Source organism: Amblyraja radiata, chromosome 31, assembly GCF_010909765.2.
Source record: "Amblyraja radiata isolate CabotCenter1 chromosome 31, sAmbRad1.1.pri, whole genome shotgun sequence".
Lineage (NCBI taxonomy): Eukaryota > Metazoa > Chordata > Chondrichthyes > Rajiformes > Rajidae > Amblyraja > Amblyraja radiata.
The window spans coordinates 12,212,661-12,227,308 of record NC_045986.1 but is presented as its reverse complement, the minus strand read 5'-3'; the positions used below and the strand labels follow the sequence as shown (position 1 = coordinate 12,227,308).

General features: G+C 39.8%; 1 protein-coding gene across 7 annotated transcripts in view; it reads right to left on the bottom strand.

Moving 5' to 3' along the window:
* The window catches only part of rere (arginine-glutamic acid dipeptide repeats), a 530,103-nt gene that overhangs the window by 256,923 nt on the left and 258,532 nt on the right, over positions 1-14,648 (bottom strand). For 5 of the 7 annotated variants that reach the window (XM_033048501.1, XM_033048500.1, XM_033048503.1 and 2 more), the window contains 3 exons: positions 5,834-6,046; positions 3,304-3,400; positions 3,083-3,187 (listed from right to left, as the gene is read on the bottom strand). In XM_033048501.1, coding sequence (XP_032904392.1) covers positions 3,083-3,187; positions 3,304-3,400; positions 5,834-6,046 — 415 coding nt within the window. The remainder of the gene's footprint in view (positions 1-3,082; positions 3,188-3,303; positions 3,401-5,833; positions 6,047-14,648) is intronic. The other 2 variants (XM_033048505.1, XM_033048506.1) reach the window with 1 other exon arrangement.

Here is a 14,648-nt window from a genome sequence, read left to right as displayed (position 1 = left end):
GAACATGTTCCTGTGTTGCTCTGAACTTCTGCTCCATGTTCCGCATAAGAACGATTATAGCAAATTAGATGGAAACATGCTTTGCCGATGGAAACATACAGATTGGATAAACAAGTACTGACCAGATTGGAGGACTGAAAGTAATACACAAGAATATTGCTTTCAGATGAGGGATTGATAACAATACGTTGATGTGTCAGAATATTCTGATATGGATCCACTTCATCAGTCGTTAAGTAGCGTAAAAGATCTACCACTGTCCTTCAGCATGAAAGCACAGATCCATTTATTGGAATGAGTGAGCAAACACTTGCTCCATCAGGCCATAACTGACCGAGGAGGAGATGGAATACAGGCGATTCCTGCTCCTTGTCTAATTCCTAACATCTTTAGATATGGGGATCGGGTTGAGCGGGGGGGGGGGTAAGTGGACACAACCCATAGAAAACGGAAAACTCTAACTTTCAAATCTGAAAAATGTATTTTGTTTTAGTTTTTAGTTTTTTAGTTTTAGAGATACAGCACGGAAAAAGGCCCTTCGGCCCACTGAGTCCACACTGGCCAGCAATCCCCGCACACTAACACTATCCTACACACACACACACACTCTAGGAACAATTTATATTTATACCAAGCCAAAAACCTACAAACCTGTACGTATTTGGAGTGTAGGAGGAAACTGAAGATTTCTGAGAAAACCTAAGCAGGTCACAGGAGAACATACAAACTCCGTACGGACAAGCACACAAAGTCAGGATTGAACCAGTGTCTCTGGTGCTGTAAGGCAGTAGCTCTGTTGGAGGTAGGGTGGTGTACTGGGAGAGAAAGCAGAGCTGTGGGTAGAAGTATGTTATATAGAGAAGGAGAGGGAGTGGACATGAATAAAAGTGAATTGAGATAAGGAAAGAGGAAGACAGGGCAGGTTTCTGATGCATCCTTTACATGCCTTCAGGAAATCATTTACAGCTTTTGAAGTGTCGTCTCGTTGGAGTATTGGATTCAAATAGGATCCAGTATAAACTTCAATAAAAAAACATTGGTCTCCCAAAATATGAGGGAGTGTGCATCAGCAATAATTATTTGCCCATATTGAAATCTGTGAGAAAATAATGTAACATGAGACTTCTTTCTTGTTCCATTCTCCCATAGATGTAACAGAAGCAGTGTGCAGAATTCAGTTAGGCACCCGTCTTTGTCACAAGATGAAACCAAATAGAATACAAGGAAGGTACACAAAATTGCTGGGGAAACTCAGCGGGTGCAGCAGCATCTATGGAGCGAAGGAAATAGGCGACGTTTCGGGCCGAAACCCTTCTTCAGACTGAATACAAGGACATCAGTTTTAATTCTGTAGTGGATGAAACTCGATTTTTACAATGTTCCATCGAGCAAAACCATTGTAAACAGACTCAACAGTGTGACAGTAAGTCACTGACAGATCCTCTAATGTACATGGCCTCTTGGTTAAAAAAAAGAAGTACAGATGAAAAGGGATTTAGGCAATTTAGATCAGTTTCAAAATGAATTTGTTGTGATTAATTGTGCTAATAAAGTCAACCCTACTTACAGAAGGTTTGAAATGAATCAGAGGCAAAAAGAGGTAAAATATTTTTAAACTGCAATATTCCCTAAGTGCGTGACGTTAATAAAGTGCTTGGTCCAAGGAACAAGTAACTTCTCATGAATTATTTACAAGATATAGCGTCAAAGCAGAAAAACATTAAAGTCATCTAACTGAAAATTGCAGTTATATACATTTAATTTGTTCCTTTGGTTATTTTTATGTATTCATACTAATACATTGTTGAAAAGCAACACATGAAATCTGTAAACTTTAATACTGCATCAATTTGTGTGACAAACAATGTATATTCACAATTACTGCCATGACTGCTGATCTATAAACATCAGTACTTCACATTTGTCTTATATGGTTCAAGATGGTGATTGGAAATTAGGACAGTCAAAATCATATGCTACTGTTTTCCACTGTTCAAGTAGAATTAAGGGCCTGTCCCACATGAGCATCGTTTGCACATCATTTACGCGTCACGACGCACTCGTGACGTACATTACGCGCGCATGGTGAGGCGTGGTGGCGTAGGCGGCGATAGCACGCGGCGCCCCAGGATTTTGGGATTCACATGCGTGACGCGCAAATGATGCCCAAGTGGGACAGGCCCTTTACACACACGCTTTATTTTTCCAACTGAAATCTCATTAGTAACAGGCAATAGATTGAGAAATTTCACAGCAAGAACAACATTTTTATACCAATCGGATCTCTGAACAAAAAAGAACAAATTAAATGAAAAATTCAAACTGCTTTAAATCAGGCGACACCATTGTTGCAGACGGTGTAAGGCACTTAAGGACATACACATAAATATTGTGGAGCACAAATTTAAATGCCCATTCTGGTGATGCCTAGTCTCGTCTGCATGTGCAGGAAGTAGCCTCGAACATAATAGAGGGGCCGCTTTCTCTCAGGATGATTACGTCAATGTGACGTTGGAATGAAGTCATTTACATGTTCAGTGTAGGGACTCGATGAGGGCAGGGACAATTGACGGAGAAAAATAAAGATGAAACAGTATCTTGAGAAATTGATAGCTGCAAAACCCATCATCATTAATTTGCTATGGCAATGAGCAGGGTCATGTTCATGTGTGCCTTTTATAATAACTATTCTAGTGATTTTATAATGATTCCATCAGTTTAGCTAGTGGTGTATTTCCTTTACAATGTCACTCACGCTTTCATTTCCTTTGTCATGAAAACAGGCAGAGGCAGTCTCCACATTTGACTGAACAATATTTTGTGCAGTAGTTCAGGACTGGTGTCAAAACAAATACTACCTCCTTAAATAAAAACAGAAAATGTTGGAAATACTCAAAGGAATACACAAAATGCTGGAGTAACTCAGCGGGACAGGCAGCATCTCTGGAGAGAAGGAATGGGTGAGGTTTCGGGTCGAGGCCCTTCTTCAGACTCAAATACAGAAACATCAAAGTTGCTTGTATTGTAATTTTAGATTTCCAGCATCTGCATTATTTTTGACTTGCAAATGTCACCTCCTTACCTCGTCTCTGGGTTGTAGCCCAGAATATAAAAAAATTGGTCCAGTTGTGGCTTGAATTCTTTCGCGGCAAATATGTCAGAAAAATGTATAATATTGCATTTCCCTCTGTAAGGAAAAAACATGTGTAATTGATATTGTCATGACAATATTTTAAAACCAATTAATATTTCAATCTTGCTGCTTTAGTCAAATAAACCATCACATTAATGACTCAAACTTGCCTGAGTGCTGCAGCATGGTAGGTGTCTACATAATCTGAAATGAAGAGCTCCCGACTCCTAATTACTGGGTCTGTGATCACAAGCTCACGGCCAGAATCTACAGGAAATGTAATTATGTATGTAAATAATTTTCACAAGTATTTATTCAAAATTCAGATGTAGGATATATATTAAAAATGCTAATATAATTGAATACTCTTAATAAACAGTTCCCCAAGGGGAAGTTTCACGATAAATGAAAACACATTTGAAAACAGGCATTGTCAAATGAGAAAAAAAATTATAAAGCAGAACCCGACTCCCAAGTGACTTCGAGAAGGCAGCTCTGCATTTAAGTGGAATCACTGCAGAAATTCATTCAACAATACATTTATATACCTGTCCCTTAAAGTGACGAATGATGAAAATTGTCTTGCAATTTTCCACCTTTTTCTCAATTTTGTAATACCTCGTACAACATGGAAACAGGTTATTTGGCCCAATTTGCCCACAACGCCCAAGATGCCCCATCTGCACTGGTCCCACCTGTCCGTGTTTGGTCTATATCCCTCTAAACCTTTTCCTACCCATGCATCTGTCCAAATGTCTTTTTAATGTTATTATAGTACCTGCCTCAACTATCACTTCGGGCAGCTCGTTACATATATCAACTATTCTTCTGAGTGGAAAATGGTGCCACTCAGATTCCTATTAAATCTTTCCCCTCTCACCTCAAACCTATTTAGCAATAAAAATGTTTTAAATTATCCCATTTTATTTAGACATCTATTAAAAATGTTATCTTTATTCAGGGAACATAGGACCCAACCAAGTATTAGGTATTAACTAATGTCACATGAATCTGATATTAAAACTTCTTTACTTAATATGAACTTCGTTAATTTGCTTTTTAATTTGTGGAATAATATTTCCATTGCAGTGGTCATCCATCCTCTCACCCAGAGGGCATCCATTCATTTCTGCAGAAGGCATCTCATTTGGCCATGTCCATCTTGACTTTAGACATTAGAGATACAGCACAGAGACAGGCCCTTCAGCACACAGAGTCCGTGCCGACCAGCGTTCACCCCGTTCACTTGCAGTATCCTACACACTAGGGACAATTTATAATTTTTACCAAAGCCAATAAACCTACAAACCTGCATGTCTTAGGAGTGTGGTAGGAACCCGGAGCACCTGGAGAAAACCCATATGGTCACAGGGAAAATGTACAAACTCCGTACAGACCACACCTGTAGTCAGGATCGAACTTGGGTCTCTAGCGCTGCCAGGCAGCAACTCTACTGCTGCCCCACTGTGCTCCCTAAACTATCTGCACTGCCGGTGTTGGATAACCCAACACAGAAAAACTGGGCCCGACAATGAGATTCCAAACTAACACCAACATGCCTTGTTTATGCTGACAAGTTGATATTGTATTCCAAAACAAACCCTCATGTACACCACTGTCAAACTGACAACTTGAAAGGTTCCTATTTTTCCTGTACATGCATACACATCACTGTTAAGGTGTGCTTTCAAACGTTTTCATCTCAGTGTTTGAACCATTGGAAGATAGAATGTGGCACCAAGTGGTCACACATGCACATCCAGCTAATGTTGTCATGCAGCTTCTCAGCAGGTCTGCTCATAAAAACCCTGAGGATTACTTCAAGGTATCATTATTTTTAAGGATAGAGTACAGTTAGGTTACCAGGTGCTTAGTTACAATATATTATTTAAAAGCTCCTTTGAATGTCTATTTCAAATTTATTTAAACAACCACTTTCCAAATTATTTTAAGAAAGATTCTACTGTTTTCAGTTCATTAATTCCACCCAAAAAAAGACACCAATTCACATGCATGAAGGCATCTGTAATGAATTTTATTTACCTTTTCCAAAAAATAAACCACTAACAATTAGAGGGAATGGTGGCAAGATCATGGAAAGCCAACTAGAAGAATTATTTTGCTTTAGTTAATAGGAATAGAAGCTGTGATCACACTTTGGATTTGGGGGGGAGGGGGGTGAGAAATCAAACTAATTTGCTTAAAAAGATTTATGCATTATTTCAGGAGAAGTAGCATTTCACATGCCATTAAACTGACAATAAAAACGAGCTATGGATACTTGATGACACTCTCTGTTCAAGGTGAATAGTGATAAGTGATTTATCTTCAGAGTGAAATTTATTTTCATGGAAATCTTCAAACTGAAACTACACTTAACTCAGAATTATTTTCTTATTTCACTACCAGGTTATCTTATTTACTAAATTAATTTAGACTAATCTTTGTATATTATCATAATAATACTGAAACTCTTCTATCATGTATGTGTTGGTGGTAAATCGTTCAAATAATGCATTGCCCAGATCTTGTTGGCCACTACAGTAAACCCTCATTTTAACGGACTTCTTTATAACAGATTTTGGTATTAACAGAGGTACCTGCCCACAACACACCCGGCCACCGACGCTACCCCCAGCGTGAACCAGCGAGCCCTTCATCACCCACAACAAGGTCCGGTTGACACAGCTGTTGTCGCACCTCTCGTTGCAGCTCCTGGGGCCAACACTTTCTTCACGCTGTTGCCACGCGCAGGACGCGCGTAGGTGTCTGTGGGGCTCCCTCCCCGCTCACCAGCCGCTGCATCTTCCTGTTGGGCGTCACTTTGTTGCCGCACCCACGCTGCCTCCTCGTCCTCCGGACTCGCTGACAGATTCCACTGATGACCAAGCACATCCTGGCGGTAGCGGCGGCCTGAAGAAAGCACGGTCAGTGAAGGGCTACAACGTGAGCCACAACAACAGTCATTTCAACCGGACCATGTGGTAGTTGGTGAAGAAGGGCTTGCTGATACAGGCCAGTGGCATCAGTGCCTAGTTTTAAGGTGAAATTACATAAAGTACTGGAGTAACTCAGCAGACTGAATCAGTCTGGAGAAGGGTCTCAACGTCACCTATCCATGTTCTGCAGAGATGCTGCCTGACCCGTTGAGTTACTCCTACACTCTGTGTCCTTTAGTGTATTAACCATCATCTGCAGTTCTTTGTTTCAACTACACACATTGTGTGCAGGAAGGAACTGCAAATGTTGTTTAAAACGAAGATAGACACAAAAATCTGGAGTAACTCAGTGGGTCAGACAGCATCTCTGGAGAAAAGGAATAGGTGATGTTTTGGGTCATGAGGAAAAAGGGTCTTGACCAGAAACATCACCTACTCCTTTTCTCCAGAGCAGCTGTCTGACCCGTTGGGTTACTCCAAGATAATACCTTCTTTGGTTATAGCGGACAATTGTCAATAACTAACACCATTTCCCCCCACATGGTCTGTTATAACGAGGGTTTACTGTACTCCTTAAAATAACCATAGTTCACATATTGTAATTTACAAATTATACCAAACACTTTACAGCTGTAATTTTTATGACAATTTACAATTGCTGAACTGAAAACAATCAATTTATAAACTTCCATATCTTACATGGACCTTAAAATTCAAAACATGAAAATCCCTTGACATTTAAAGTGTAACAGGTAATTCCTCATGTATTCAAGTAAAGATTCCACCAAGTGCACAGAATGAATCAGGTTGCACTTTGAGATAAATCAATGAACATGTTTCACTTTTCAACAAATTTTCATCCTACAATCTGCAATTTCACCTCAATATCCTTTCCCAAAATAATTTATGATCAAGACCCTTAACTGATCCAAGATTTAATGGCAAAACTTGAAGAGTAACAAAAAAGTAGTACCGAATAAACTAAACTTAACAACCAAAACTACATTTGCTAAATGCCAGAAATTAAAACATTAAAATGTCAAAAGATCAGGCAATAATGCTTCCCGAACAACCTGGTGGGTAAAACAAACTATTAAGGTTCAAGTCCTGGTTTGTACTGAATTAAAGGAATTAAGTAATGTTAGTTTAATGTATGAAATTGGTTCAAACATCCCAGCATAACGTACAGGGATGGTGGGAAATCATTCCCAGAATTGTGACCAGTTCGACAGCGATGCCCTAAACATTGCCATTTCACACTGTCCTGTGTCAACTCACCTGAAGGTGGCCACTTAGAAGAGATATCATAGGGTGGTGAACATCTGGAGTAATGTCGTCTCATAAGTGAGGAAAGAGGAGCAGGCATTTACAGGCACAACATTTTAAGAGTAATAAAAAGAAAGGTCTATCAAAATAGAGTGCTTTCCCTTTACATGTCCCATCTGGTCGATTTTAAATCTTTGAAGAAAAATTATTAATTGAAAGAATATGATTTGAGGCCAACTGGCAACTGCCAACTGGCCCTTCATCAAAGCAGAAATCCTCTGCTGACAGTAAGAGAATCTTATGAAGCTCCAGCTGTTTTTCACCACTGATATCTCTATTTACTGACCATCAGGGAGAGTTCTCTCTTTCAGCCCAGAGGAGTCCAGCCAAACCTTACTTTGTTCACAGTAAAATACATCAGGAACTGATTTAATCAAGACGTCTGCTAGTCAGTCTGAACCAACTCTGCAGCAACTGCTCGATTCATGCAAGACAACCAGATGTTAAGTGCACACCTGCTTCTCTTCCATTTTAATGTCAGAAAGCATATCTCTCCACATGACTCCCATCCACAAACAACTACATATCACAAAAATGGGGACAATTAAAAAAAAAACCTTTCAAACATTCCATCAGTCAAGTGATCTGTATAATTGTGCAACTACCATCACCTAGTATATTGATCTACGAGGACATCACTCAAAAATGGAACTGGAAGAGCAAATTAACAGATGTGCTCATTAACTAATGCACCATACATTAGTTGGTGACAACTTTAGCTGAAATTTCACTCCCACAATGATTAGATTTTAATTGTGATTTCTCCCTCCAGCCACAGTGGGGAATATTTATTCACTCCACACTGAATGAGTCATTGAAACAATGAGTTCTTCTGCAGGGACACTATTTTTAAGATTCGTATGGATGCCGTGCTTTTGTCAATATTCTGCAGTTGTACTAAATGTGGTGGCAAATACAAACAATCCACTCATCTTTTGAATAGATGATAATAATGAAACTTCCAAATTAAATCTTTTCAACCAGAAGTGCATGCCACACAAAGTCATTGCCTTAAAAATGTTCCATTAATTAATGAAACCACAGCTTCAGGACCCACAATGGAAGTTTACTACTTTAAAGTGACCACCAACATTTTTTTTTTAACCCACCCATCACCCCCCAACATATAGGACATCATGCACAAATAGGACACGATACGCATAAAGGACCTCCTTAATGTTTTCGACATGCATTATCAGCTCTTAAGCGTTAGGTGGTTATTTTGAACACAAAAAAGGTAAAAGCTGATTTCATCACTGTTCAGATTATGATGCCAACTGGCTTTATCCACTATTGTGCCTTCAGAGGAACTGAATATATCCAAATACATATTAAATAAGTGCAGTAAGGCACTTACCAGATTAAGCTATTAGCCATAAAACTTGGCAATACAACCTGCCCAATTCCTCACTGTGCTAACTGTTTAATTCTGATAATACCCAGGCCCCAAGTCAGATATAAGAACATAATTATAAATGACCAGCTGCCCCATAAAGTAACATGTACGATAGGCCAAGGAAAATAATGTTGTTATTGGAACATTATTGCAGAAATGAACAATGTGATTTAGTGGTTTTAGTCACGACAATTTATATCCACGGAGCGGGAATCTATGCCTCCAATTGAAAGATACCTTTGCGTATTTGGTGCCAGTGCCAATAATACTGTATTTCCATTATTGGTGTGTATTTAAAATTCACCCAGGGAAAGGATTAGAGATCAGAGCCCTCCTTCCTGTTTAACTAACTACAGTCCCTTTTCGTAGATAATTAGTTGATCTTGCACTTGAAGCGCATAGTACAGTTAAGAATAACCCATGCTTTACTGTGGGAATGTGGTAGTGAGCAATGCTCTAAGTTACTCAGGTAGTTCTTCACATCTAGGCACACGAGTCAAAAGGTTGTAGTGCTGTAATTCTACATCTAATGATATGTTATTTTATCCTTCCAGAACTAAAAAATCTTGATGGCTGCAGAACCATCATTACCCTTTGAAAAGTAGTGGTTTAAAAGATTACTGCCAAAGCAGGTAATTTTAAGTAAACTGTGGCTTGGCGTTACGGAAGCAAATGATGATAACAGCCATTTCAAGGTCAATGGCCAGATATTTTAATAGTTTTTCTCTTTCAATTGATGTTTCGTGATCTTCATTTTCTGTTTTTTCAGCCCTTTCCTATCGTTTTGATGTATTGCTGCACAGAACTTTGATTGGCGAGGTTCTCGTTATAATCTGGATTTTCATGAAATATTCTCTTACAAAATTGACTGTGACTAATATCCTGACGATTTGTACTTTGTATAATATTTTACAATATTTTATATTTTAAAATATACAATATTTTGTATTTTCACATTTCATAATGACATGAGGTTGCCCTTTTGCGCATCAACTCAATGCTGTTTCTAGGAATAATCCCACCAGTCCCACCCCCATTTTATTTTCCTGCAATCTATTGTCCCTCACATGCCCATTGACACTCTTCTGATTCCCCCGCCAGCTACCTGCATTAGCAATTAAGCCTGCACCATATCTTTGGGTCATGGGATAAAAATTGAAGCACCTGGGGAAAACCCACACGTTCAAAGGAAGAAAGTGCTAACTCTGCACAGAGTGTGTCGGCGCAGTGGTGCAGCGATAGAGAACCCTGACTACAGGTGCTGTCTGTACGGAGTTTGTACATTCTCCCTGTAATCGCGTGGGTTTTCTCCGGATTCTCCGGTTTCCTCCAAAACTCAAAAGATGTACAGGTTTGTAGGTTAATTGGCTTCGGTAAAATTGTAAATTGTCCCTAGTTTGTAGGATATTGCTACTGTACGGGGCGATCGCTGGTAGGTGCAGACTTGGTGGGCAGAAGGGTCTGTCTCTGCGCTGTATCTCTAAAGTCTAAAGTAAAAGTCTAAAGTGTCTGAGGTCACCGAAGTTCTGTGGCATCTCCAACACGACTGACGTATTTTAATATGGAAATTTTCAACAAGAACTAAACTATCTGCAAATAGCTATACATTGGAACCAATTCTGGTAAATGCTTAATCTATTTACCATTATAATCTTTAATCCCTCAGGCAAAGTTATGTGGCAAACAATGACCTCAGAATCTAAATGGGAAATTGGGAGAGGGGAAAGTAGAGACACATCAAGACAAATTGTGATAGAATAAGCAAACATGAACGCCTTGAACTGTCCTTAAGATATCTTGCTGCAAGCATGAGGGAATGAAAAGACTGTCCAACCTTGTAAGTTTATTGATATGATCACAAATTCACACCATTCATGGTCCTCGTTCAGAGATTTCGAACGCATTAACAATTTCAGAGCACACACATTCAGGGGGAAAAATATTTAAATGCTTCACAGTTTGGAATTAAAGCTGCGGCTCCACAATGTGAGAAAAGGATCAGCAAATGTACTGTAAAATCTCTGCTGTTGACTTAAAAAATAACAATGAAAATTGTTGGAACCATCAGCCGAATATTGAGCAGCACCAAATAATGTATGCAAGCAATTGGGAGATTTCAAAGCATGAAGTTGCGATTCCAGAAACAAAAATCAGCTGTAAGCAATGTAAGGTAAAGATGATTGATAAAAACCTTTAAAGATCAATATTATATAGTCTTGTTCAAATTAGGCACAATTCTGTCAAAATGACAAACATTCATTCACGAGAACAATTCTGAACTGTCAGCAGAATTGTCCATGCGTAAATCTTATGAAGAAAAGTAAGTCGTGATGCAAGTTGGAAATTTTAACAAAGTGCCCTGTTTGACTTCTACAGTTCTTCATCTCAAGATGTGCCGCCACATAAAAGAAAAAATTACAACGCAAATGCATGACAGCATGATCACAGAACAATAACCAAATCCTCTTACTATAGCCTGGTAAGATCAAAACCAAGTGCAATACCCATCGATATAAAGGCCATGAAACAGATCAAATTAAGCAGAGCACAGCGTGATGCTTCAATTAAGAAACTGAGAACATAGGGGGAATTAAAATTGCTTTTTCACGTGTTATGGAATGCTTGTGTACATCAAAATAAACTGAAAATATAATCTGCATCAAATTCTACCATATTTAATTATGATAAAGCTTCCACCATTACTGGTTTTGAAACTTCTCCTGATCCAAAAAGTTCATCTGGCAAAAAAAAACTATGCCTGCAACATAGTTATCGAATATAAGGAACTTCCAGTGTTCGTGCATTGAAAATACAGTGGATGAAACAGTTGGCTTTGGTCTACCAGGACACATGTAGACATTTGTCATAGGACAAGATTCTTTCCAACACAAATAACTTCTGCTGTTGCATGCATTTGTGTTGACAGTGAATAGGGTTGACCTCATGTGTCCCCAAATACCTAATCTACCCTTGTCCCAACCCAAGAAAGTGAGTTTACTGTTTGTACATTCGGATGGCAAAAATCAAAAAGGGCCACTTTTCAACATAATTGTATAAGGGGTAAGAGTGTTGTGAAAACAAGCCTGAAGGCTTTGTGTCTCAATGCAAGGAGTATTCGTAATAAGGTGGATGAGTTGAACGTGCAGATAGCCATTAATGATTATGATATAGTTGGGATCACGGAGACATGGCTTCAGGGTGACCAAGGCTGGGAGCTGAACATCCAGGGATATTCAATATTCAGGAGGGATAGAGAGAAAGGAAAAGGAGGTGGGGTAGCGTTGCTGGTTAGAGAGGAGATTAACGCAATGGAAAGGAAGGACATTAGTTTGGAGGATGTGGAATCGGTATGGGTAGAGCTGCGAAACACTAAGGGGCAGAAAACGCTGGTGGGTGTTGTGTACAGGCCACCTAACAGTAGTAGTGAAGTTGGAGATGGTATCAAACAGGAAATTAGAAATGCGTGCGACAAAGGCAAAACAGTTATAATGGGTGACTTCAATCTACATATAGATTGGGTGAATCAAATTGGCAGGGGTGCTGAGGAAGAGGATTTCTTGGAATGTATGCGGGATAGTTATCTAAATCAACATGTAGAGGAACCAACGAGAGAGCAGGCTATTTTAGACTGGGTATTGAGTAATGAGGAAGGGGTTAGTTAGCAGTCTTGTTGTACGTGCCCCCTTGGGCAAGAGTGACCATAATATGGTTGAGCTCTTCATTAGGATGGAGAGTAACATTGTTAATTCAGAAACAATGGTTCTGAACTTAAAGAAAGGTAACTTTGAGGGTATGAGACGTGAATTGGCCAAGATTGACTGGCAATTAATTCTAAAAGGGTTGACGGTGGATATGCAATGGAAGACATTTAAAGACTGCATGGATGAACTACAAAAATTGTTCATCCTAGTTTGGCAAAAGAATAAATCAGGGAAGGTAGTGCATCCGTGGATAACAAGGGAAATCAGGGATAGTATCAAAGCGAAGGATGATGCGTACAAATTAGCCAGAAAAAGCAGCATACCAGAGGACTGGGAGAAATTCAGAGACCAGCAGAGGAGGACAAAGGGCTTAATTAGGAAAGGAAAAATAGATTATGAAAGTAAACTGGCAGGGAACATAAAAACTGACTGCAAAAGTTTTTATAGATATGTGAAAAGAAAGAGATTAGTTAAAACAAATGTAGGTCCCTTGCAGTCAGAAACAGGTGAGTTGATCATGGGGAACAAGGATATGGCGGACCAATTGAATAACTACTTTGGTTCCGTCTTCACTAAGGAAGACATAAATAATCTGCCGGAAATAGCAGGGGACCGCGGGTCAAAGGAGTTGGAGGAATTGAGTGAAATCCAGGTTAGTTGGGAAGTGGTGTTGGGTAAATTGAATGGATTAAAGGCCGATAAATCCCCAGGGCCAGATAGGCTGCATCCCAGAGTACTTAAGGAAGTAGCTCCAGAAATAGTGGATGCATTAGTATTAATCTTTCAAAACTCTTTAGATTCTGGAGTAGTTCCTGAGGATTGGCAGGTAGCAAACATAACCCCACTTTTTAAGAAGGGAGAGAGAAAACGGGGAATTACAGACCAGTTAGTCTAACATCGGTAGTGGGGAAACTGCTAGTCAGTTATTAAAGATGGGATAGCAGCACATTTGGAAAGTGGTGAAATCATTGGACAAAGTCAGCATGGATTTACGAAAGGTAAATCATGTCTGACGAATCTTATAGAATTTTTCGAGGATGTAACTAGTAGCGTGGATAGGGGAGAACAAGTGGATGTGGTGTATCTAGACTTCCAGAAGGCTTTCAACAAGGTCCCACATAAGAGATTAGTATACAAACTTAAAGCACACGGCATTGGGGGTTCAGTATTGATGTGGATAGAGAACTGGCTGGCAAACAGGAAGCAAAGAGTAGGAGTAAACGGGTCCTTTTCACAATGGCAGGCAGTGACTAGTGGGGTACCGCAAGGCTCAGTGCTGGGACCCCAGTTATTTACAATATATATTAATGATCTGGATGAGGGAATTGAAGGCAATATCTCCAAGTTTGCGGATGACACTAAGCTGGGGGGCAGTGTTAGCTGTGAGGAGGATGCTAGGAGACTGCAAGGTGACTTGGATAGGCTGGGTGAGTGGGCAAATGTTTGACAGATGCAGTATAATGTGGATAAATGTGAGGTTATCCATTTTGGTGGCAAAAACAGGAAAGCAGACTCTTATCTAAATGGTGGCCGATTACGAAAAGGGGAGATGCAGCGAGACCTGGGTGTCATGGTACACCCGTCATTGAAAGTAGGCATGCAGGTGCAGCAGGCAGTGAAGAAAGCGAATGGTATGTTAGCTTTCATAGCAAAAGGATTTGAGTATAGGAGCAGGGAGGTTCTACTGCAGTTGTACAGGGTCTTGGTGAGACCACACCTGGAGTATTGCGTACAGTTTTGGTCTCCAAATCTGAGGAAGGACATTATTGCCATAGAGGGAGTGCAGAGAAGGTTCACCAGACTGATTCCTGGGATGTCAGGACTGTCTTATGAAGAAAGACTGGATAGACTTGGTTTATACTCTCTAGAATTTAGGAGATTGAGAGGGGATCTTATAGAAACTTACAAAATTCTTAAGGGGTTGGACAGGCTAGATGCAGGAAGATTGTTCCCGATGTTGGGGAAGTCCAGGACAAAGGGTCACAGCTTAAGGATAAGGGGGAAATCCTTTAAAACCGAGATGAGAAAAACTTTTTTCACACAGAGAGTGGTGAATCTCTGGAACTCTCTGCCACAGAGGGTAGTTGAGGCCAGTTCATTGGCTATATTTAAGAGGGATTTAGATGTGGCCCTTGTGGCTAAAGGGATCAGAG